We start from the raw sequence: 26,153 nt of genomic DNA, 5'->3' as shown, positions 1-26,153 counted from the left end.
AACATTCTCACACTGAAAAATTCTGGGAGTTGAAATCTATCGATTTTAACATTGCCAGGTTTAAATAACACTGGTCTAACCAAAACATTAAACCAGACATAAAGTTATGCCAAACTATTCTTTGAATGAAGGTACCATATATTTTGTGTCTTTATGCATGTTTTAATGAAACTGATAGGCAGTGCCTACTTCTGTTCAGTCTCCCCTTTTCCTCCTTCCATTCTTTCAGATAAAACAGGAACTTCCTTTACTAACAAAACAACCCTGTACAAGGTAAGAAATTAGTCAGTGGTTTTTTTTTTTAAGTAAGTGAAATCTCTTCTTTGGTTTCCATGAATTCATTAAATAAGCAATATTAGTACTGAAAATTATATATTGAATTTTCGTCTAAAACGGTATTCTATATATTTTAGAGTAGACTTTTCAAACAGTGAATTGCAACCTTCTAGAGATGTCACCTACAAATTTAAGAGAGTTTGCAGTCACCAGAACTGGAATGTGAATGTTCCCAGGCTTGTTGTTGGGAAGGAGGGATGATGTTGATGATGACAGCTAACAAGATAACGAGATTTTAAATGTCAGGTTAAACTAAGGAACAGTGCTAAAAAGTTCTTTTTGTACCCAGCAAACCGTTAACTCCGCTCTCCCTATTTGGGAGTGATTGAAGAGTTGGTGAAGATTAAGGGCAATATCCTCCTTGCCTAAATGTTCATGAGAAATATTTATATTTCCTAAAGAGAATGAATAGATTAATCTATACTTCCTGGCGGGGGTAGGAGGATTCTTATTTCTATATATACCCATCATTACTTATTGATGCATATGTTACACTACTATTCTAGTCGTTACTATCTTAGTATCCATCATAGCATGGGTAAAAACATATACACATCTGTTTCTATGTAATGACAGGTCTTGCAGTTAAAGCACTTTTACATTAGCATCCATGATAGATGGCTGGTTTTCTTCCTGCTCCCTTTAAATAGAAAAATGTTTGGTGTTTCACTTGTGCTACTTAGACATCTGTGGTCTGAGGATGGAGATTAGGCCTAAGCTTGTAAATTTGTCTCATGCACAAGGTTGGGGTGGAGGAAAATCTCCTAAGAGATTTCTGTTAGAATTGAGTATATCAATGAATTTATTTATGAGAGGGCATATCATTCAAACCTATTTACTATTTTAAAGAGTCACAACATTGCAATGATTTTCCTTTCCATATTTTAAGTCACCCTTGTTGAACTGTGCCCTAGCATGTTTTTAAGGTCAACTATTCTTGTGGATGAAAATGCATACAGTAGATGAACAGACATCGATTAATCGGAAACTAGCTAAGATTGGTGCCTCTTGCTTTTAGGTTGTTTTAAAAAGCATTCTAATATTTGAGGGGCTGCCACAGAGAGGAGGGGACCAAGCTATTTTCCAAAGCGCTTGAAGGCCAGACAAGGAATAACGGATGGAAACCGATCAAGGAGAGATTCAAGCTAGAAATAAGGAGGAAATTTGTGACAGTGAGAACAATCAACCGATGGAATAGAAGTTGCCTTCGGAAGTTATGGGAGCTTCATCACTGAAAGCTTTCAAGAAGAGATGAACTGCCATCTGTCAGAAATGGTGCAGGGTCTCCTGTTTGATTAGAGAGTTGGACTAGATGACTTACAAGGTCCTCCCAATTCTGTTAATCTGTCTTCATTCTGGCCATCTGCAGTTGATGCCAATTATGATTTGACAATAAGCAATGCTAAACAATGCAGTCAGTAGATGAAATACCACTATACTGACGAGCAATATTAGTTCCGACTGTGGTTATTAAGTGAATCACCTGTGGTCATTAAGTGCGACACCATATGACTATAACTTGCAAATTCATGCCCTCTTGACTTTGCTTGTTGGAAACCAGCTGTTGTAAATGGTGACCACACAACTGCAACCTTAGTACATGCACGTCAATTGCCAAGTGCCTGAATCATAATCGGATGTCCATGAGGGCACTGACAGAACTCCAAGGACTAGTCATAAATCTTCTTTTTCAGTGTTGTTGAACAGCAGTTGGTAAGACAGGGTTATCTTCTTTCCTATCTTAGTACCTTCAGGTGTGATGTTACTGGTGTCTGAAAAATCCTGAAATTCTATCCTGAAGTCCCATCACATCTGAATGGTATCAGACTAGATCTATAGTAGATTCAACATATCTCAGAAGAGTGATTATGGCATAACACTTTTAAAAATTTATCTGTAAACAGAGGAAATGTAAGAAACTATGTTTATTTGAAAGCCCAGTCTTTATTACACCATGACTCTTTCTCTATGGTGAAATATTAATATAAATATAACTTTAGTATTAGAAGAACATAAACCTCAGCTGAAAATATCCAATACGTATCATGGTTTAAAAATTATATTGCCTATAGACAAAGATATCAAGCAGAAATTCAGCAGGTATTTCATTAAGCTGGGCAATATAGGCAAAAATACTGTATATAGTTAAGTTTTAAAATAGTTTTCCATGTGTCTCAGTTAAAGGTGGCATTCTGTTTCACGCTGTATTGACAGTGCTTCTGAATCTTAAAATGTTGTCGCCCAACAAAAAGTACATTAGTCAAAATATTATTTGTCAGGAATTCAATTCCAAGAATAGGTTTCATATTTGATTATAATAAGTCTATGAATTAAAGAAATTTATTTCTACTCTAAGAACTTTGTCTATTGAACTAATCATCACACAGACATAAGTGCAGAATGAAGTTATTGCTAGTTCTTCATCACAAAAATATTTGATTTCTAGTTGATGATCAAAATAATATTGTTTTAAAATATATGTGTTGTCCTCAATCATAAAATCCCAATGCATACAAGTCAGGTACTATAATTCTAGAAATAACTGTTGAATTGAAAGCTGTAGCATCTGATCTATAAATTGTTGTGATTTTACTTAGAGCAGATATAAGGATAGCTTTCCCTCTACTTAATATTTCAGGAATATTTTGTTCCTTTAAGCTAGAAGTCTTCAAAGTGAGCCACTTTAAGACTTATGGACTTCAACTCCCAGAATTCTCCAGCTGGTTTAAAGTGGCCAAGTTTGAAGACATCTGCTTTAAGCAATCTGAGTGTACTTTGTATGTCATTCATAGTAGGCAAAGCTTCCTTGTCTTGAGGTTCTTCAGATTATTAGGGCCAATACTGGCCATGTTTGCTGGGCATAAAGAGGGAACAACAAGTTGCAGAAGGCTGTTATAGATATAACTAGATAAATAGTCTATAGTATGGTGAGATTCGGAATATCTGAGTCGAGGATCATAAAATACCATTCCTACGTACTTCATCTGAACAAAATCAAGCCATGGAAAATATTTATGGACTGAAATTCCTATCGTTTTTTCAGCTCTCAGTCCATGTTTTTCAGGATGTTGAAAACTAAAATCTGTCTGAAAAAATGTCCTTAATGTATATTGTGAAGCACTTGTATTATACTTCCTCTGCTTTCTTCATAGGGAAATCATCTTTGACCATTCAGTTTGTGGAAGGCCAATTTGTTGATTCCTATGATCCTACCATAGAGAACAGTAAGTAATTCTGAACTCTGCAAAAGTCAGAAGAATTCTCAACAATTTCAGTTTCTGAATCTTCCTTTCCTTCTTTTTTATGTTTTCCCCTAAATGTTTGGCTCTCTTAAAATTAAATGTTCAATAAAGACAGAAATATATAATATAAACCAATGCCCAGTTAGTTATGGAATTCCTAATATTATATTTTATATTGTTTTGTTTATTTTTCAAAATATGGTTCAAGTTAAGATTCAATAGTTTTAACGTTGTTTACATTAAATTTTAAGCCAAGCCATATCAATAATATGCTAGAATTTTACATTACTAAATACATCAGAGAAATCTCTGTGCAGTATCTAAAGTATTTTGCAGTAGTGGGTGCTACTTACCTTTGCTACTGGTTTTGGAATGGGAGCGTGTGGGAGCGCAACGCTTCTGCGCATGCTCATTCTGCATTTTTTGATAATGTCCACATGGGTAGGTGGAGCCTCCTGCCGCCGCCACTCCTGATTTGCCATATTGTGTCAAACCAGTAACAACCCATCACTGGTACACTGGTAATATTGTGCCTACCGTGTTTCCCCGATAGTAAGACACCCCCGATTGTAAGACGTATCGGGGGTTTCAGGGGGGTCGGCTAATATAAGCCGTACCCCGAAAGTATGACATATGTCTTACTTTCGGGGAAACACGGGGGTATTGCCGGGGGGAGGAGCCCGATGACGTCGCTTCCAAGCTCCCCGCACGCCCCTCGCCTTCGCCTCGCCACCACCGCCTCTTCCCCTGCCGAGGCTCGGCTGCAAGCGGCCAGCGAGGCCGAGCGGCTCCGAGGCGAGCGGCCGGAGCTGCGCCCTCCTTCGCCCGCCTCCTTTCCGGCAGCTCCCCGCGCGCCCCTCGCCTCCAATGTAAGACATACCCCGAAAGTAAGACGTAGTGGGGCGGCTTTTGGGGGTAAAAAGAAAGTAAGACACTGTCTTACTTTCGGGGAAACACGGTAGGATAATGTTGCAAGATCCAGTCTGGATCAGTCACTGGGACCAAAGGTTTACTTTTCTGAACTTTCTGAATCCTGCTGGAGCCTATCTTCAGGGAACTTCTAAGAGAAGTTAGAGAGAGAAGTTCCCTGAAGATAGGTTCCTGCAGTAGTCCGAACGCTCAGAAGAGTAAATCTCCAGACCTAGTGACTGACCCAGATTGGAACTTGTCCTTGGGCTTTGTCAAAAAGGATATCTGAAGATTTTCTTATGAAATGTCAATCAGTTCTGCGGAGAGGGGCGGCATACAAATCTAAATAATAAATAAATAAATAAATAAAATAAAATAAAGTTCTAGCCGTCTATTCCCACACATCCACAAATACATTCACACACATGCAGAGTTTTTCCAGCAGGTCCCATAGGCCAATCACAATATAGTTTGTTTATTTATTTCTCATAAAAAATGTTATTGTACTTACGAATGTTCAAAGGTCACATATCAAATGAGAAAGGGAGTGTTTAGAAGTAACTGACAACCGAATCATTTATAGTACAATTCATGTAATCAATTATATGTGGGGGCTGACTTTTGGCATATCCTGTATAGAAGGTGTGCATGCAGAAACACAAAACCATACATTACACTGTATGTGTGTGTACAGACAATACTATGCCACATGGTTTTAGTTACCATTCCTGAAGGTTATTTAATCTTATTTCAAAAATATAAGTGTGAACACCATTTTTCATATTTAACACTCCATGATAGATGAGAAGTAGGAGTTCTACAATGTGTTGGCCTTTAATAAATATTAATTGTAGTAATTTTAGAGAACTAGGCCAATTTTTGCATTTTTCTGCTTTTTTTCCTCCCTTGTGTTTGGATTGGAAATATTTGCAAATATGATTGCTGTCCGTGAATCATAAATAAGTTTAGAAGTAACCAAGAAAAATCTCAATCCTCAATGAGGATTATAAAACAAGTCTGAGATTTACAAAGTTCTGTAGTTGTCTAGTGCAGCACATCTAGTTTGGCTATATTCAAAATATATTCACAAAACCTTTGAGACTTCATTCTGTGTGTACATTGTGGAAATACACCAGATTCAGTTCGGTAGCTTAAAATTCAGTTTTGTAATTGTGGCATCCTTCAAACATTGAAAGATGAACTTGATTTGAAGTCTGTTGCAAAGTACAGTATTGATAAACTAACTCATAGTATTCTGATCTGTCTACTATATTGCTGCCAGGAAGCTTGTGAAACCTTGGTGGAAAAATTCCCCAGCTTCTGTTTTGACTCAAATTATGAGTCCTTGGTAGAAAAGGTCCTCATGTTCCTGTTTTGACTACAAATGTTCGAGACCTTGGAAGAAAAATTTCCCAGTGTTTCTGTCTGGATTAAAGTTAGGCTTGCAACTGGACCCTGTCTGCATAAAAATCCTCAGAATGGTGGCCTTGGTATTATAGAAGCTAATTTTTCAGCAATGAACACCATTAACAAAGTGTTTTGCATTTATCGACTCTGAAATGTAATCCACCCCGCTTTGCTGCTGATAGAATATCTAACATTTATATTTGGAATGATTTGGATGGCATTCTAGGTTCTATCATATCTCAAGACCTAAAATGGTCACCTAACATCAAAAACATCATCAAAAAAGCACAACAAAGAATGTTCTTTCTGCGCCAGCTCAGGAAGCTCAAACTGCCCAAGGAGCTGCTGATTCAGTTCTACAGAGGAATCATTGAGTCTGTCATCTGCACCTCTATAACTGTCTGGTTTGTTCTGCAACCCAACAGGACCGACACAGCCTTCAGAGGATAATCAGAATTGCAGAAAAAACAATTGCTGCCAACCAGCCTTCCATTGAGGACCTGTATACTGCACGAGTCAAAAAGAGGGCGGGTAAAATATTTACTGACCCCTCACATCCTGGACACAAATTGTTTCAACTCCTACCCTCAAAACGTCGCTACAGAGCACTGCACACCAAGACAACTAGACACAAGAACAGTTTTTTCCCGAACGCCATCACTCTACTAAACAAATAATTCCCTCAACACTGTCAGACTTTCTACTAAATCTGCACTTCTATTCTACTAGTTATTCTCATCATTCCTTTCACCCATTTCCTCCCATGTTGACTGTATGACTGTAACTTGTTGCTTACATCCTAAGATTTTTATTAATATTGCTTCTTCGTTGCTTATTTGACCCCTATGACAATCATTAAGTGTCGTACCACATGTTTCTTGACAAATGTATATTTTATTTTATGTACGCTGAGAGCATCTGCACCATGACAAATTCCTTGTGTGTCCAATCACACTTGGCCAATAAAAATTCTATGCTATTCTATTAGGAAAAAAAAATAAGACATAGATTATGCAGATCATTTCAGCATATTATTTTTATAAAACAGAATTTGATTTATGCTAATTTAGATGCTGGCTTCATCTAACATTCATTATCATTGTAGTATCCAAATACTGCATTTCTTGACTTCTACCCACTATAACAATTTCTGTTGCTTTCATGTGCTAAGCACTTTCACAAGATGGTGGAGATGCTAAGCTGCAGGTACCAGATTGAGGCAGGCGGCCTTAACGCCAGCAAATACAGTTCATGAATGGAATTTCAAATCTAGAAATCTGCTGCTCTTTAAGGAAATTAAATTCATGTGTAATCAAGTACAATATATTTAAATGCAGATAAGTAAAATTGAAAAGCAAGAGGTATAGGAGAAACAAGAATATTAGTTTTAACATGATTTTAATTTTGTGAATTAAAAAACAAAGCATTTTAGCCAGTTAATTTGAGTCAACCCTTTGTTAAGTATTGTTTATAATTACCTAGATGAAAAGAACCATGAAGTCCTCAAGTCCAGCATCTTCTTGCAGGGGGGAATTATAAATTTTTCTAATGTAGCCTTGCAATTTCTAAGCATAGTGTATGAGCAAATAGACTGTAAAAAGAAACTTTTTCTGCCTCTGTGAAAAAGGAAGAGTGTCTTTCATGGAGTCAAGGGCAGCTAAATCATCTTTATTTCACATTCTTGAATGTATTTTAATGAAAATATTGCACAGTGTGGTTCCCTTCTATTATGTTTAATATACTTTTAAGATAGTTTATAATTTTGGGATGATGACGATGATATTAATAATATTGATATTAATATTATTATTAATAATAATACAGTGTTCCCTCGATTTTTGCGGGGGATACATTCTGAGACCGCCCGCGAAAGTCGAATTTCCGCGAAGTAGAGATGCGGAAGTAAATACACCATTTTTGGCTATGAACAGTATCACAAGCCTTCCCGTAACACTTTAAACCCCTAAATTACCATTTCCCATTCCCTTAACAACCATTTACTCACCATTATTACTGGTACTCACCATTGAATAAAACACTTAGTGATCCTGATATTTATAAACATAATTATTTATTAACAATATTTATTTATTTTGTTATTTGCAAAAATTATTAGTTTGGCGATGACATATGATGTCATCGGGTGGGAAAAACCGTGGTATAGAAAAAAACCCACGAAGTATTTTTTAATTAATATTTTTTGAAAAACCGTGGTATAGGCTATTCGCGAAGTTCGAACCCGCGAAAACCGAGGGAACACTGTATACTAAAACTGAACTTTAAATTTCCACCTGGGTTTTCGTTCTGTATTTGACCTGTGTATCTTGGGTCAATCTCTCCCTCTCCCCCTCCCTTTCTCTCTCTCTCTCTCTCTCTCTCTCTCTCAGTCCAACCTTCCTAAGAGAAAAATAGGAAAAGGAAGGTATGTTTTGAAATTAAGAATGGCAGGATATATGTATGTAGGTATGTGGGTACATTATTCTAATGGAAAAATTATAGTTCTTATTAGCAAATTTGTTTTTTCATCATCATTATTATTATTATTATGTAGTAAATCCATTCAGAGGCATCATAACTGAAGTTTTGGGGGATTGTTTATTAACATGTAACATTTTTCATGATACCTAAAATAGTTTTACTTCAATACGGATTATGTATTTTATCAAACACGTGATTTTAATGAACTGTGCGTCTGAAATATTAACATATTCTTATTTTTCTTCTTCCAGCATTCACAAAGCTGATTACTGTCAATGGACAAGATTATCATCTTCAAGTGGTTGATACTGCTGGGCAGGTAGTAGTTTGGGTTCATTATCTTCAAATTGCACATATATTTGTTGATGTCCCTGAGGAATTGCATTATGATCAAGTGGGTACAGTGTTACCTTCTTCACACACATTATTGTAATTTGAGAGACTCTGGTGGTTAGGAGGCTGGAGTTGTACATACAGGCTAGTCCGCCACTCTTTCCATTCTTGGTGAAATGCGCTCGCATGCACATCCCTGTGTGAGATTTTGCTACCTGCATAGGTGCGGGAAGCAAAATTGTGCGGAGCTTCAGTTAGCCTTCCCAGCAGTAGCCCACCAGTGGGTCCGACCTTTTGTGCAATACTGTTTATGTCCATTCCCGACTTTGCTATAAACTGAAGTCTGAAGGGATTTTTTTAAAGCCTTTGTGTTGTGATTCAGCCTGAGGCTCCTCAGGGACCGGCTGGAGCTCTGCCGGATCCATGCCCAGAGGAGGAGGACAGTGAACAGGAGGGGGAAGACCAGGCAGACGGGGGAGAGGAATGTCAGGAAGAGGAGGAGGGAGAGCAGCCTGAGACCCCCGGGGGGGCCCTCTCCCCAGCTAGTAGCCTGGATTCATTGGATGAAGACGCACAGGCTATAATAGACATGAGGCAGAGACGTGCAGCTCAAAGAAGGGGCCAATTAGAAAGGTATTGCCATCCCTGAATTGGCAACAGCTGGGTTTGGGTGTGGTTCTTCTTAGCAGGGTTGAAAAAGCAGTCTTGTGGAGAGCTATCAACTGGGAGTCCTGTGACCTTGCTTCGATTCTTGGAGTCTCTGATCTTGGCTTGTGGCCTAGAAGTCCGGAAGACTTGGGGGAGGGGTGGGTTTTATTATCTCCAGTGTTGTTTTTGCCAGTAAGAATCCTGTTTTATTGCCTGGCCTTCGTGAAACCTCTGTGAAGCTTCATAGTGTTCCTGTCTGTAAGAACAGTTTTTGTTACCTGTGTTTTGCTTTCCAGTATATAAACTGCCTTTGCTTTTTACCAGTGTGTCTGGATACTCTTTTTGGTTGGTGTTGGCGTCTGGGGGGACCCAGACAGAACACTTTGTAACGAAGTTGCATATGTACAAAGTTACTAAAGTGGTTTATCCAATTTTGTATTCCTAACAGCAACGATATAAAATTGATAAGATGTAACTCTAGTAACATAATCGTTTATTTTAATAGTCTTCTTGCATATTTTCAACTGATTCCAACCACTGGCTCTCATATTGGCATTAAAATCTTTCAGCTATGCCTGGAATTTCAAGAGTACAAGACATAGAGGTGAAAAGATGTCAGTTTGTTGTATCTGAAACGATATATTGTTTTATTATATGGTGGAGAAACTAAAAAATTATACCTGGAAAAAAAAAGATGTCAGTTTGTATACATTCATGTATGGTGTTCCAATGTTGATTATGTTTATCTTAAGCATCAAAGGTGTGTGTGTGTTGCTACAAACTTTAATGTGAAGCTTTTCTTTTCCAACAGGATGAATATTCCATATTTCCTCAGACCTATTCCATAGACATCAATGGCTACATTCTTGTTTACTCAGTCACTTCAATAAAAAGGTGAATTATGTTCCAAAGGCTGGCCTGACACATACACTCTTTGTTGTCTAACTTTGAGCTGATTTAATCTGTGCTTCAGTCTTTCTATAAAAATAAAAATCTGATTTCTAGAATGTAGTTGATTTTTATATGCATCGAGGGGTTATAGCACATGAGCTAAAATATATACCATAACGGAAGACTTAAAAACAAAAGAGCTGAATTGTATTTTATACTTATTTGCTTTGCCAGTTTCATCACTGTTCCTCACCAGTGTGAACCTACAAGAAAAATAATAGGTGCTCAGAGCAGTGACTGTGCTATCACAATGTCAAAGTGACCTTTTAATAAACTTAGGATAAAAGTTGAGTAAAGACTGTTAGTACAATTACAGTCAGATTTTACAGTACATGCTTAAAGTTATGAGCCTCTGAAATCTTCATAGTCTAAAATGCTAGTCTAAACACTGGAACTTCTAAACTGCGTATGTGTGAGTTCTGAATTGTCTCAAGGTTATCCACTATTTTAGATAACACATTTAAAAATTTAAGCAATGGAACAAGTAAAAATATCCAACGATTAGGCAGAAACTTAAAAGGGAACTTTCTGATCTGTTTCTCACACTTTGCCCTAGCAAGGAAGGGGTGATAATTTATTCCAATACAGTACTGAATTCTCCACTAAGTTAGCATTTGTTCTTTTTTTGTCTCTTGAAGTAAAACCTCATTCATAGGGGAAGGTTTGGTAGGGAAGGTTTGCCTATTTGCCGATGACTCTAAAGTGTGCAATAGGGTTGATATTCCTGGAGGCGTCTGTAATATGGTAAATGATTTAGCTTTACTAGATAAATGGTCAAAGCAATGGAAACTGCAGTTTAATGTTTCCAAATGTAAAATAATGCACTTGGGGAAAAGGAATCCTCAATCGGAGTATTGTATTGGCAGTTCTGTGTTAGCAAAAACTTCAGAAGAGAAGGATTTAGGGGTAGTGATTTCTGACAGTCTCAAAATGGGTGAGCAGTGTGGTCGGGCGGTAGGAAAAGCAAGTAGGATGCTTGGCTGCATAGCTAGAGGTATAACAAGCAGGAAGAGGGAGATTTTGATCCCGCTGTATAGAATGCTGGTAAGACCACATTTGGAATACTGTGTTCAGTTCTGGAGACCTCATCTACAAAAAGATATTGACAAAATTGAACGGGTCCAAAGACGGGCTACAAAAATGGTGGAAGGTCTTAAGCACAAAACGTATCAGGAAAGACTTAATGAACTCAATCTGTATAGTCTGAAGGACAAGGAAAAGGGGGGGCATGATCGAAACATTTAAATATGTTAAAGGGTTAAATAAGGTTCAGGAGGGAAGTGTTTTTAATAGGAAAGTGAACACAAGAACAAGGGGACACAATCTGAAGTTAGTTGGGGGAAAGATCAAAAGCAACGTGAGAAAATATTATTTTACTGAAAGAGTAGTAGATCCTTGGAACAAACTTCCAGCAGACGTGGTAGATAAATCCACAGTAACTGAATTTAAACATGCCTGGGATAAATATATATCCATCCTAAGATAAAATACAGAAAATAGTATAAGGGCAGACTAGATGGACCATGAGGTTTTTTTCTGCCGTCAGACTTCAGTGTTTCTATGTTTCTATTCATGTACATAAGGTTATATTGTGATGCTTCCAATCCACTGCTGTCTGGTTGTGTGTGTAAAATAAGGTAGGCAAGCAGAGTTAAGACTCAGACAGACCTCTTTATTGGAGGTTGTGGTCCACAATGTATTATACAGGGCAACAGAGAACAAAATTTTAATGGACTAAATAACCTCAGCTTCTGAATTGGTACTGAGACCAACACTGGAAATTTCCTTTGCTGGAACTCTGCTTCATCTGATGGGACTCAATTATCGCTTTCTCATATGTGTGTGTTCTTGGCTGCAGGGGATAGAAAATCTTTTGCTTTTGTTTTTTAAAAACAGTTTAAAATAGGCTTTTGGCATTGCAGCTAGCTGGAGAATTAATAAAAGTTGGGATGCGGTAATCTTTGGTTTCCAAATTAATACGCTGAAAACTTTTGAGAGACTTTTATGCAAATGATCTCTCTTTTTTAAATTAAAGCCTTTTCTTTCTGCAGTGGCTTTCAACAGGTTTATGGCTTATTGATTTCAAAGATTAGTTTCATAAGGATGTTTTGCTCCCTACAATGATTGATCTTGTGTGAAGTGGCCAAATGTGTAGTATATATGTATGTATTTATGTATGTATGTATGTATCTTTCTAACTGACTTGGATAGGGTTAGGGTTCCCCACTCTTCCCCTTGCTTGCTATATGCTTGCAAGCCTCTGTCTTCCCAATTCCATGGATGCCCAGCCTTTGTAGGTGGCATGCCTTGGCATTCTCTCATAGAAACATAGAAAACTGATGACAGAAAAAGATCTAATGATCCGTCGAATCTGCCCATTGAGTTTTTGCAGCTTTTGTTCTTTTTGTTATTGTTTTCTTTTATCTATTATTTTGTTATTTTAATGTTTGACATTTTGCATCCAATTAGAAATTCTATATCTGATTTTTTTAACAGAAAATGCTGTGATTTTTTTAAAAAAAATCTAAGTAATGTGCATAGCTTATTAACATTTTTGAATTAAAATGACTTAAATCTAATGAGATTCAGGTGGCAGACCCCGTTTCCTGTAATATTGGACTAGTTCCTTTTGTTTCATACAATTTGTAAGTGCCATATTACTTATCCCCATTGATATGGCATAGGTAGTCCTTGATGTATGTCCACAATTGTGACCAGAACTTCCATTTCTAAGCAATATATGTTGTAGATTAAGCTGCACCCAATTTTATAACCATTTTTGTCACAGTTGTTAAGTGAATCACCATGGTCATAAAGATGAATCATATAGTTGTTAAGTGAAACTGCCTCCACTGATTTGGCTTGTCAGAAACCAGCTAGAAGGTCGTTAAAGGAGATCACATGACCCCAGGACTCTACAACTGTCATAAATACATGCCAGTTTCAAGTGCCTGAATTTTGGTCATGTGACCCTGGGGATGCTACAACAGCCGTTAAGTACAAGAACTGATTCTAAGATACTTTTTTAGTACTATCTTAACTGAATGTTTCTTTTTAAAAGCCAAATAAGTCTTTCATTTATCCTGAAATATATATCCTGCATTTTAGTATTATTACCATTTTCTGCTTTTTCCTTTGTTCTCATCTGGGTTTCCTTTCTTGCCATTTTTTTCTTTGTTTTTATGTTTCTTTTATTGTTACTGGTTTTTAATTTTATTAATGCTTTTTAAAAACTTGTGAACCTAGAGTTTCTGGGAATCAGGCAACATATACATTTTAATAATAATACTATTAATGTAAAACAGCCCTATTATTTTGAATATGCAATTATTGTATTTAGTTATGAGATTTTAACCATCTTTTAAAAAAATAAAATTCATATGCATCCCAGTTACCATTTGCCGTAGGTGAATTGGGTTAAAGATTAATTGATCATTTCAAAATATATCTCTATGAGAATGTTATCATTAGCAAGTTTTCACTGATTATGTATGGACTAATTTTTCCAGGTCTAGTTTGGCAATGGAGTGCTAGGTCACCAAATCTCTTTCTGCTCCAGACAACCCACTGCCAGAAATGACCCAATTTCTCTGGAAGGTTTCAATTGACTCTCTGGAAAGACAGAATATTCTTTACACAACCATCATCCTTATTTTTCACATGTATTTCTAGGCCAATAGATTCTCTAACAGTTAAATAGAATCATTTGATCTATTTAAAACTATTTGTATATTGGGTAGAAATGTTATGAATTCAACTTTGTCACATAAAATGTCATCCTTTTATTTTGCAGTTTTGAAGTGATTAAAGTTATCCATGGCAAGTTACTGGACATGGTGGGGAAAGTCCAGTAAGTAGTAACACAGTCGTTTTCATTCCATGTTTCATTTCTTTAAATTGTTTGCAGCTGTTTTATTCCCTATGCATTTGATTCAATTCTGAAATTAGTTGTATGTTTTTTTCTTCCACAGGATTCCCATTATGCTGGTTGGGAATAAGAAGGACCTGCATATGGAACGGTATTGAATATTTCCTTTTAAACAGGAAGGTTCTATTATAGTCATGTTAAACTTAAAATATAGTGCAGAATTTAGGGGTCTTCATATATTTTCCCCCTCCAATGTATAACCTTGGATACAAAATTTTCATCTGATTTCTTTTTTCCTTTATTTGCCTATGCTTGTAAACCCAACTGAACTTGGATCATTGGCCAGTCAATGACCTATTTAGCTAAAGGCAAGAATTGTGGACCGCCAAGGACATGCTATATTTATCCTACATTTATCACTTTTTCCAAGGGTCTTAGGGTTATTCAGGTTCAATACCACAGGCTCCCTATGTAGCTGGTTAGATTAAGACTACATAAGAGGTTCAGATACACCCAGTGATCTTCACTGGGAATATGTAGGAAATCTAGTGTTACCTAAATTCTTGACTTGCTTTCTTGTTCTACAACAAAAGCATGTGGCATTCACGTTTGTGCATGGCCACCCACTCATACTCTCTTTGTGGGACAAGCAAATAAAAATGTGCACTTGCTGTGAAAATGAATATTTTTCATTACATTAAGGCTTAATCACTGATGGATCTGGGCAATAGTTTGTTGACATCTGTATTTGTCAGAAAGATTGTTCTTAGGTTTTATTTTCTCTTTTTTGGCAGTGTTTTATTGCCTTTTGCTTCTCTTTGTTTTATTGAACTTGAGGTTTTTCCTGGCACATCATTTCATACATTGCAATTATTCTTGAAAATGTTATTTACATTCCTTGCTTCTTATTCAGGTTATTCTTTGGCACCGGGGTCATTGTTGCCACTGCTACAATACTACTGCACTGAGAATTTTGGCCAGTTTCATGGCTTTTCAAGATGCTTGTAATAAGCTGAATAATATAGCTATCTTTGATGACATGTAGTATTTCTTCTTTCGACTGATAATGTGTGTTGCAGCAATAAAGCTACAGAGGCTTCTCCCTGTCTCAGTTGCCTTCTCTAACCCGACATTCCCCAAATGCATTGGGATACAACTCCCATAACATCTTGCAGTTGGCTTGTTGGGTTCCATAAATCATCTAAGAACTCACCATATTTGGAAAAATTGTTACTCCCCATTTTGAATATTCTTTTAGAAGAAAGTTTCCCCAAATAATGACCCTTTCTGAACTGAACAGTACAGGACTCTGCAAAATGTATGGCATTTCCCTAATGGGCCCAATTGGCTGTTCCAAAAATAACACACAGCAAATTGCTTGTGAAGCTGTTGTAATGTGCAATTGGAGATACCAAATAGTTGTGATCATTTGTGAAGATATAATGTCACTCTAGTATCTGAATATCCCTTTCCTTGCATACACGCACACACACTGTATTTTTTGGAGTATAGCACGCACCCTTTTCCTCCATAAAAGAGGCTAAAAATTTGGGTACGTTTTATACTCTGAATGTAACTTTTTTTGAAGCTTTTTTAGCCCTAACTAGGTGCTAACGATATTACCAGCTCTTACCTTGCAGGTTCTTTCATTGTTACTCTATGTGGAGAATGTTTTCCAAGCCCTAACTCTTTGCATGGTTTTTTTCTTCTTCTTTTTTTGAAAATAAATTTATTAAATATATACAATAAAAACCAAATACAGAAAGACAAAAGAGATATACATATTGTACATTTTAACATTTACACTCTACTTATGTAGTAATTGGGGAGTGGGAGAAGGGGGTTGTGAAGGGAGGGAAGTAGATATAGAAGGAAGGGGGATAGGGAAAAGAAGGAGGGGGGGATAGAGAAGCGAAAACCAGCGTTAGAGCTGGGTCTTTCATGATTTGCGGCCTGTAGTTTGAGCTCGTAGTTGGTGTGTTTTACCCTAATGCTTTATCAATATGTTTTGTATGTAGTTTTTAGTGCCAATATGTATAATTGATTTAGGGGTTTATTTTCTTTGTAAAGTTGGAGTTCGTGTCGATCGATGTTTACAGTTTGTTGTTTCAATTTGATGTTATGATTTGTGGTGTAAATTGCTATTTTTTCAAGTTGTTTTTGTTGGATATTTTTCTTGATGAATAATTTTTAGATAATTCCTTTTTTTTAACCAGAGGTACCATTTATCCCAAGCTTTGTAGAAATCTGTCTCATCCTTGTTTTGCAGTTCCATTGTTAGTTTGGACATTTCTGCGCATTCCATTATTTTAATCAAGAGTGATAGAGTAGTTGGGTTTTTTTCTTGCTTCCAAAATTGTGCATATAAAATCCGTGCGGCTGTAATAATATGGATTATAATATACTGTATCTGTTTTCTTTAGTAAAATTTTGTCTTGTGATTCCTAGTAGAAATAGTTCGGGTTTCGCATGGATAGTCTGAGAAGTAATTTGTTCTAGTATAGTTTTAATTTTTTCCCAATATTTTTGGGTGGTTTCACATGTCCACCAGATGTGGTAATATGTACCTGGTTTTTCCCTGCATTTCCAACATAATGGTGATAGATTTGGATACATTTTTGCAAGTCTAGCAGGTGGCAAGTGCCATCTGTAGAACATTTTATAGTGGTTTTCCTTATACGAGGTTGCCATCGTTAGTTTATAGTTAGCAGTCCAAATTTTTCCCATTCGTTTAAATAAATTGTGTACCCAAAGCTTTGTGACCACGCTATCATAGTTCCTGGTTTTTTTCATTGCTCTACTTGCTCCATGTTTCTTTCCAGCCCTAACCAGGTGCTAACAATGTTTCTAGCTCTTACCAGCTTGCAACCTCTTTCAATATTACTCTCTGCGAAGAATGTTTTCCAAGCTCTAAGTCTGCAAAGACTTTTTTTCATTGCTCTACTTCAGGGGTAGGAAAAGTTGGCTCTTCTATGACATGTGGACTTCAACTCCCAGAATTCTTGAGCTAGCATGATTGTCTCATGAATTCTGGGAGTTGAAATCCACAAGTCAAAAAGAGCCAACTTTGCCTACTCCTGCTCTTCTTGCTCCAAATGTTCCTTTCCAGCCCTAACCAGGTACTAATAATGTTCCTAATTCTTGCAAGCATTTTCATTGTTACTCTCTCCTAATAGGGTTTTTTTAAAGCCCTAACCAGGAGATAAAGTAATGTGCAGAAGCTGACCAGACTAAAGACGCTAGCCAGATGAGTATCTAAGCCTTTGATACGGTTCCACATAAAAAGCTGATAGATAAATTAGTGAAGATTGGACTTAATCCCTGGATAGTTCAATGGATTTGCAGCTGGCTGAAGCGTAGACATCAGAGAGTTATTGTTAATGGCGAGTATTCTGAGCAGAGTCAGGTTACAAGCGGTGTGCCACAAGGATCTGTTCTGGGTCCTATTCTTTTTAATATATTTGTGAGTGACATAGGGGAAGGTTTGGTAGGGAAGGTTTGCCTATTTGCCGATGACTCTAAAGTGTGCAATAGGGTTGATATTCCTGGAGGCGTCTGTAATATGGTAAATGATTTAGCTTTACTAGATAAATGGTCTAAGCAATGGAAACTGCAGTTTAATGTTTCCAAATGTAAAATAATGCACTTGGGGAAAAGGAATCCTCAATCTGAGTATTGTATTGGCAGTTCAGTGTTGGCAAATACTTCAAAAGAAAAGGATTTAGGGGTAGTGATTTCTGACAGTCTCAAAATGGGTGAACAGTGCAGTCAGGCGGTAGGGAAAGCAAGTAGGATGCTTGGCTGCATAGCTAGAGGTATAACAAGCAGGAAGAGGGAGATTATGATCCCGCTATATAGAATGCTGGTGAGACCACATTTGGAATACTGTGTTCAGTTCTGGAGACCTCACCTACAAAAAGATATTGACAAAATTGAACGGGTCCAAAGACAGGCTACAAGAATGGTGGAAGGTCTTAAGCATAAAACGTATCAGGAAAGACTTAATGAACTCAATCTGTATAGTCTGGAGGACAGAAGGAAAAGGGGGGACATGATCGAAACATTTAAATATATTAAAGGGTTAAATAAGGTCCAGGAGGGAAGTGTTTTTAATAGGAAAGTGAACACAAGAACAAGGGGACACAATCTGAAGTTAGTTGGGGGAAAGATCAAAAGCAACATGAGAAAATATTATTTTACTGAAAGAGTAGTAGATCCTTGGAACAAACTTCCAGCAGATGTGGTAGATAAATCCACAGTAACTGAATTTAAACATGCCTGGGATAAACATAGATCCATCCTAAGATAAAATACAGAAAATAGTATAAGGGCAGACTAGATGGACCAGGAGGTCTTTTTCTGCCGTCAGACTTCTATGTTTCTATGTTTCTATGAGTATCTAGTAGGCAGATTCTTTTTCCTATTTTCCTCCCCAAAAACTAAGGTACATCTTATACTCCAAAAAATATGACTCTGTGTGTGTGTGTGTGTGTGTGTGTGTGTGTGCATATATGTATGTAAATAAGAGTCCATACTTTCCCATCAAATATCTGGGTTGCATAACTCTGTAATGAAAAGACTACAGATTGTTTTTTCCAAGCAGTGTTGACCCACATGGTCAAAATTCAGACGCTTGGCAACTGGGTCATATTTATGACGGTTGCAGTGTGCTAGGGTCATGATCACCTTTTGCTGCCTTCTGACAAGGCTACAAAAATCACACACCTGGACTCCAGGGCCAAACTACCATTGAGCAGATTGTTCTTTTTCCTATGTGCTTCAGGGTCATCAGCTATGAAGAAGGGAAAGCTTTAGCAGAATCATGGAATGCAGCTTTTCTGGAATCTTCTGCTAAAGAAAACCAGGTAACAATATATATACATATATATATTCAAATCCAATTTTTGAAATTGAGCAAGAGAGAGACAGAACACTCTAAAGAGCCTGTAAAAATATAATTCTAATTATTTAAACTTTTATGACACTGAATTCTCAGCAAGTCTGGAGACCAACTTTCAACCTCATACAATTTTGCGCAGTAATCCAATCAATTAGTTTAATTAATGGATGTGGAGAAGGTTAAATAATTTGTGCTTTATTTCATTTTTGTGGGGGGGTAATTTTGCTTCTATTTTTATATTAGAAGTGAATATATGCCAAATTTTTAAAAATACCATACTTATATCCCATGTACTTAAATGCTGTTTATTTATTGCAGCAGCATTGTTATCTGCTCATACACACCCTTATTTGGTTTCTTTCACAACTTGATGCTATTCCACATTTAACTGGAACAGACACTGGGAATCTCCAATTTTAGAAATTTATAGTAATAAGTGTTTTATGATTCAGGTTAGTCCTTCTGTATTGCTTTTATTTTTACAGCACTTTTAAGAAAGGAAACATTTTCTAAACAGACTTAAACAAAAAGCAATACAACTTGCTAATGAGCCTTTTTCAAGGTGTGTGTGTGTGTGTGTGTGTGTGTGTATAATTCAAGACTCCCATTTATTTGACTCTTTCTGTCACAAGTCACCATAGGTTACCCATTTCAGCCAGTGAGACTATTGTGAAGCTGTTACAGACATCAGAAGCTGAATATAGCTACTTGATTCTAATTGCCTAAAGTATTTTTTTAAAAGAGGATGTAGGGTAAGAACCACTATTTTCCATGGCCAATTAGGGCAATTTAAGATAGAGCGTGAGAGGAAAAGCTATCATGAAGCCTAGTTGAAGGATGCCACATCTTGGTGACTTTAAGACTGGTGGACTCCAACTCCCAGAATCCGCCAGCTAGCATAGATCATTCCATTTTGAAATAAACTGAAAAAGGTATTACTAGTTTTCCACTCAACCCCATGCAGCCATATGTCATGGGGTTTGAACCTGGATTAATAATGATGATTAATTATATTGAACCAAGCAGTAATAAGGTTTATGCCCTGGCCTAGTGGGTGAGACCAGCTATTTGTAACATACTCAACAATCAAACCACTGCTTAAGATGATAACAGATTTTCTTGTTTCTAAAGTCCTGATTCAATAATAGGATTTTTTTTCCATCAAAACTAGAGGTTTTTTCCTAAAGAGAAAATGACTTGCAGGTTTAAAATCTGTTTAGAATTTTTTTTGATTAGTTGTCACTACAGTTTAGAATTGTGCTTAAGTAATATTGAGGAAAAATAAATTACTAGCTCCTTAAGGAATGTGGATATATAAAGAGGAATACATTGATATGCGGAATAAGTTCATTTGATTTTAGATTTTAAAGTGTCACATGAGACACTATGCATATCTGGCCATTAACAAAACACTTTTCAATTACTTGTTGTACGTGTATTACATTTTTAAGATACCCAAGGGATCATTTGAAACCATGGAACAAATTAGACAGGAAGCCCAATTCAAAATTACACCTTGTTGACAAATAAGAAGAAAGGCATTGGATTTGCTATTGGGTGGGCTTCACTAATTACTGGAACCAATATTTTCTCCTACTGCATTTTCTGAACATAGAAACATAGAAGATTGACGGCAGAAAAAGACCTCATGGTCCATCTAGTCTGCCCTTATACTATTTGAACAATTCTTTCTTCTTCAGTCCCAAGTGTCAAATACATTTCAGTGCATGTTTTAAAAACAATGGAGGCAAAAATGCTATTGAAAATTAATGGCACCGTAAGAGGCAAATTATTTTAACCAGGGTGCCAAAGGCCCGTATTTGGGTTAAAAACTGTAGCTTCTGGGTTGCTGTTCCTGTGTATTCCTTATTGTAGCTTCCGTCAACTAGACACCAACCTCTGCCCAGTAAATATATTGGATGTGACATTGTATGTATGAGATTGTTCAATTTTAAATGACTTAATTTTAAGATAATTTTTAAATTAATTGTTCTGTTAATTGGCTTAGAAATGTTTTATCGAAATGTTGTGAGCCGCCCCAAGTCCACAGAGAGGGGCGGCATATAAGTCCAATTAATAAATAACTATATAAATAAACTTGATAATTTCTGGATAGGCTAAGATTTCATTTCTCTAAATTTGCTGCCTAAAACTCCTTGGCCTCTGTGAGTTTCAAAGGACAGGTGCAGTGTCTAATCCACCCCATTTAACCACCAGCACTGGCACTGGGTATTAATCATCATTCTAATACAAAAAAATGAACTCTGTACAATTATGCGTTGGATTCTTAGGAGATCTCCCTTTTGTTCCCTCCTTTCAGACTGCTGTGGACGTTTTTCGGAGGATAATTTTGGAAGCAGAGAAGATTGATGGAGCATCTTCACAAGGGAAATCGTCCTGCTCAATGATGTGATTGCACACTGGAGGCTCTAAAGTGGGGATGTGTCTTCTCTCTAAAGAAGCAAACTGCCTGTTCCCCTCACAGTGAAACTACGCTTTTTATTCTGTTAACTTGAACTATATACACTCAATTTGAGACTTTTCCCTTCTGATTATGTTAAAAGTCTGACTCAGAAAGGCTTCATTCTCATTTTCAAATTTTAAGCAATCATATTTTAAATTTATATATTTCTTAATATTATGACCAAGAATTTATTGGCATTAATTTTTAAATGTAATTGGATTAGAATAATCATCCAGATGAAGCATATTGTTACACTACTAACTAGGCTTAAATATCAGTGTTTCTTTGTGTTCAATGTATACTTGTAAATAAAATACTGCAAATTAGGTGCTTCTTGTTGAAGTTCTTTCAAGATTGCAGTTCTTTTCACGTTAACAATGCTTTGCTTCAGCTGCCCAGGATAATGCATTTCAGTGTGATATTTCTGAATATATTGGTATACTGTATATCAAAGAAAACATTCTCGGAGGTAACTTAGAATCATAGGTCAGGAAGAGACTTGGAGATCTTCTAATCCAACTCCCTGTCCAAGGCAGGATATCTTATTGCATCCTGGACAAATTATTGTCCAATCATTTCTTCATTAATTGCTCTCATTGTTGCAATTTTTAATTCTTCCTTATATGTCCCATTGACAAGCTTCCACCCATGACTTTTTGTCCTTTTGTCCTATTCCACTGATGACTTTGTCCTGATGCCCAGAGAATAAATTAATCTTCTCTCCTTAGTGACAACCCCTCAAGTGCTGGAAGACAGCTATGATCTGATTCTTAATCCTTTCTCTTGGATAGACTAGACTAGGCACGCCTAGCTTTTTCAATAGTTCATCACACGATTTAATCTACAGACCCATTATCATATCGTCTTGATTGCTCCTCTTTGCACACTTCCAGGTTCATTTATGTGTGTGTGTTGGTTTTTTCAGCCTTGTTCTGGCCTCATCAGCTAGCCATACCCTCACGTGGACTTGAATTTGCAGCTTTAGCCTTTTAAGGTAGAGAATTAACCTCTAGGCTACAGTATCCAATCCCTTCAGCTCTGTACCAGGGAAGGGTTACATGTTTTTTGTGTTGAATCACCCTGGTGTATTGAAGGAGCATCACAGATTCCTTTTTGCCTCTCGGCCCAACCCAGGGCCATTTCTAAGGCAGTTAATTTATTCATAGCCGACAAACTATATTCTGTATGTGTCACATGTTTTTGCTGAATTTGAAAATTAAGGGAATCTAGAATAGATCTATTTTGGCCTTGTTCTGTGTGTGTGTGTGAATATGTATGTATGTATGTATGTATGTATGTATGCATATACATACATACATGTATGTATGTATGTATGCATATACATTTATATATGGTATGTTTGTGTGTGTGTTTGCTATTACATGGGGTTTTCTTAAATCGTTAAATATTTTAATTAATTGGATTGTTGTGACTGTTTTACTTGTTGTGAGCCACCCCGAGTCTTCGGAGAGGGGCGGCATACAAGTCCAACTAATAAATAAATAAAATAAATAAATATATGTATATATGTATTGTGGTGACTTAAAGAATATGGAAGATTTTGATTGACTGACTGAAACTGACTGATTGATATACAGAATTATATGGCTACCTCTCTCTTAAAGTGACTCTAGGAAACTCACAACAATCTATAAAAAATTAGCTAAAAACAAAAGCTGCTTTATTTATTTATTTGATTTGATTTGATTTATATGCCGCCCCTCTCCTCCAATTGAGGGAAGTGACAGGCCTCACAGTCCTTCAGAAGATTAAAAGGACAGGGTTCCCTCAGATCTCAGGTGGGAGGTTGTCTTAGAGGGCTGGGATGATCACAGAGAAGGCACACTTATGAAATCCAATCAGGTATCCACATTTAAGTGTCCAACTTAAAGGCAATAATTTAATTTGATTTATATGCTGCCCAATCCTATGGGACCCAGGGCGGCTTACAACAATAAAATAATACAATACAATTGCAATCAAAGTCAAATATTAAATAGTAAAAACAATAAACCCCCCATTAAACTGATGACTAAAACCCCTAGCTAAACTAAACAATCCTATGCGCATATATACCAAGTGAATCACAGTTTGGCCGTGAATAGATATTAACCATGAAATTAAATTAACACTCAAGGCCCTGAGGCCTACCGGCAAAGTCACATCTTCACAGCCTTTTGGAAGGCCAGTAAGGTGGGAGCAGTACAGACATCGGGGGTATTGTTGGTTCCACAGAGCCGGGGCAGCCACAGAGAAGGCTCTCCCCCAACCTGTATAGCTTAGTCATTAGGACTTGGAGAAGGCCAGTTCTGTTGCTGAAAAAATAAAAAGAGTGAAACAAGAATACTGTATTTTGAACATGCAAATAAACCAGGAAGATGGCTTATAAATTAAGAAAAGAAAGAGAATCTAAAATTATTTTTAAAATTGTTAGATAGTGAAGGAGTAACAAGACACAGAATAGATGAAAAGAAGGAAATAGTATTAGAATTTTATAGGAAATTGTATGAAAAAGAAGAAATAGAAGAGGTGATCTCAGACTTTAAGTTCTATAGATTTACCTATATTAACTGAAGATCAACAACAAAAATTTAATAAACCCTTTACAATGTTAGAATTACAGCAATCTATTAATAAATAATAAAGCCACCGGCCCCAATGCAATACCCGCGAAATTTTATAAACTAGATAGTGAAATACTCTTTTCTAATATGTTAGAGATATTTAATAAGATAATAGCAGACGGTAAACTACCCAGAACATGGACAGAAACTTTAATAACATTAATACATAAAGTGGGAACAGAAAAGGAAAAAATTGAAAATTATAGACCAATGTCATTACTAAACATAAATTATAAAATTTTTATATCAATATACGCACTTAGGTTTAAAAATATTATAAATGAAATAATACATGAAGACCAGAATGGATTTTTACCAGGTAGACAAATCAAAAATAACTTGAGGACAATTATAAATACCTTAGAATATTATGAACAACACCCCGAAAAACAAATGGCACATACATTTCCTGATGCCAAAAAAGCATTTGATGATGTAGATTGGATTTTTATGAAAATACAATTAAATAAGATGAATGTGGGAACCAAATTTTTTAATTGACGTGATTTATTCCAACCAATCAGCAAAAAATATAATAAACAATGAACAAACAGAAAGATTAGAAATACAAAGAGGAGTTAGACAAGACTGCCCTATATCACCATTACTATTTATTTTAACATTAGAAACATTATTAATAAAAATAAGGACAGAAAATGATATAAAAGGTTTGAAGATTAAAAAAGAATGGCTAATCTTAGAAAATAGAAGATTATTAAATTTAGAGGACCATGATTTAATGCTAGGTTGGCATGCCTTCGTATTGTATGAAAAGTCCAAAACTCACTCATACTTTAAAAGGAACATACCGTAATTAGAAAGGCATTAATAGATGTTTGGAATGAGATTTTTTAAAATCGCTTTTTCGTAATGCCAGAATGGATTTCACCGATAGAAGCTATTTCTCACCCTAATTTGTTAAAAGAATGTAAAATATGGAAATATAGAGATTTACTCGATAACCAATTAAAACTGAAAACAAAACAAGAATTGCAGGAGTCAGGGGTAGAGTTGGTTCCAAAGGGTTGGGGCCGCCACAGAGAAGGCTCTTCCCCTGGGTCCCGCCAAACGACATTGTTTCGTTGACAGGACCCGGAGAAGGCCAACTCTGTGAGACCTAACTACGTAGTAGCATTTTGTTGGGTTTTTTTGCAGTTCCGCTGGTGTTATTGTAGGAAGCTGCAATTTGTTGATGTATTTATAAGCATTAGTATTTTAGGTGAACATTTTTTAGAAAATTTGATAACATAATTTGTTCTTAACAAAGAAGGGGTTGGCATCCAAAGAGCTTGACTGCAGTCCAGATAATCTACAACCGAACCACAATTGGGATTCAAACTTCTGTTGCTAAGCAAGATGATTACTAAATGAGTCATACTTGATTTTTGGGTTGGAAAGGTAGTGCAAATAGTGATCACATGACCCCAGCATAATGCAACCAACATAAATCCATGCTAGTTGCCAAGGGCCTGAATTTTTAACAGGTATCATGTAGCGAATGAGGTGGCGGGATGGATTCACTGAAGCGGTCAGTGTGAGCTTAAGTGGACTCTAGAAGGTGGTGGAGGACAGGAAGGCTTGGAAAAATGTCCATGGGGTTGCGATGGGTCAGGCACGATTTCACAACTAACAACAAGACATGGGGATGCTGTGAAGGTCATAATGGTGGGGGTCAGTCATTAGTTTACTTTTTCAGCACCATTGCAACCACAAATGTTTGCTAAATAAATTGAGGGCAATTTGAATGGAATGCTTCCTGCTATTATAACAAAGGACTTAGGGCTGTCGCTGGAAACTTTATCATAGAAAAGCTCTGCTTTTGATGGCTAAAAGGCTGAATCAAATTCTTCCCCAAAGCAGAACACTAATCCAGGCAACATCTCCATGGCCATTGGCCAATATATTCCACATTGAAACATGTACAGGTAATCCAGGGGTGGGCTCTCACTTACCTTGCTGCCGGTTCGCTACCTCCCATGCCGCATGGCCGCAT

The 26,153-nt window shown here is 36.7% G+C and overlaps 1 protein-coding gene across 2 annotated transcripts in view; it reads left to right on the top strand.

The window, feature by feature from the left end:
* Positions 1-21,862, top strand: part of RHEB (Ras homolog, mTORC1 binding) — a 41,405-nt gene extending 19,543 nt beyond the window's left edge. Inside the window, exons 2-8 of one of the 2 annotated variants that reach the window (XM_070726553.1) lie at positions 3,489-3,560; positions 8,624-8,691; positions 10,165-10,247; positions 14,098-14,154; positions 14,276-14,323; positions 18,956-19,037; positions 21,393-21,862. In XM_070726553.1, coding sequence (XP_070582654.1) covers positions 3,489-3,560; positions 8,624-8,691; positions 10,165-10,247; positions 14,098-14,154; positions 14,276-14,323; positions 18,956-19,037; positions 21,393-21,485 — 503 coding nt within the window. In that variant the 3' untranslated portion in view covers positions 21,486-21,862. Of the gene's footprint in view, positions 1-3,488; positions 3,561-8,623; positions 8,695-10,164; positions 10,248-14,097; positions 14,155-14,275; positions 14,324-18,955; positions 19,038-21,392 lie in introns of both variants that reach the window. The other variant, XM_070726552.1, reaches the window with a different exon arrangement.
* The last annotated feature ends 4,291 nt before the right edge of the window (positions 21,863-26,153 follow it).

Source organism: Erythrolamprus reginae, chromosome Z, assembly GCF_031021105.1.
Source record: "Erythrolamprus reginae isolate rEryReg1 chromosome Z, rEryReg1.hap1, whole genome shotgun sequence".
NCBI lineage: Eukaryota > Metazoa > Chordata > Lepidosauria > Squamata > Dipsadidae > Erythrolamprus > Erythrolamprus reginae.
Note: the sequence above shows the minus strand (reverse complement) of the source record. Positions and strands in the feature narration are given on the sequence as shown.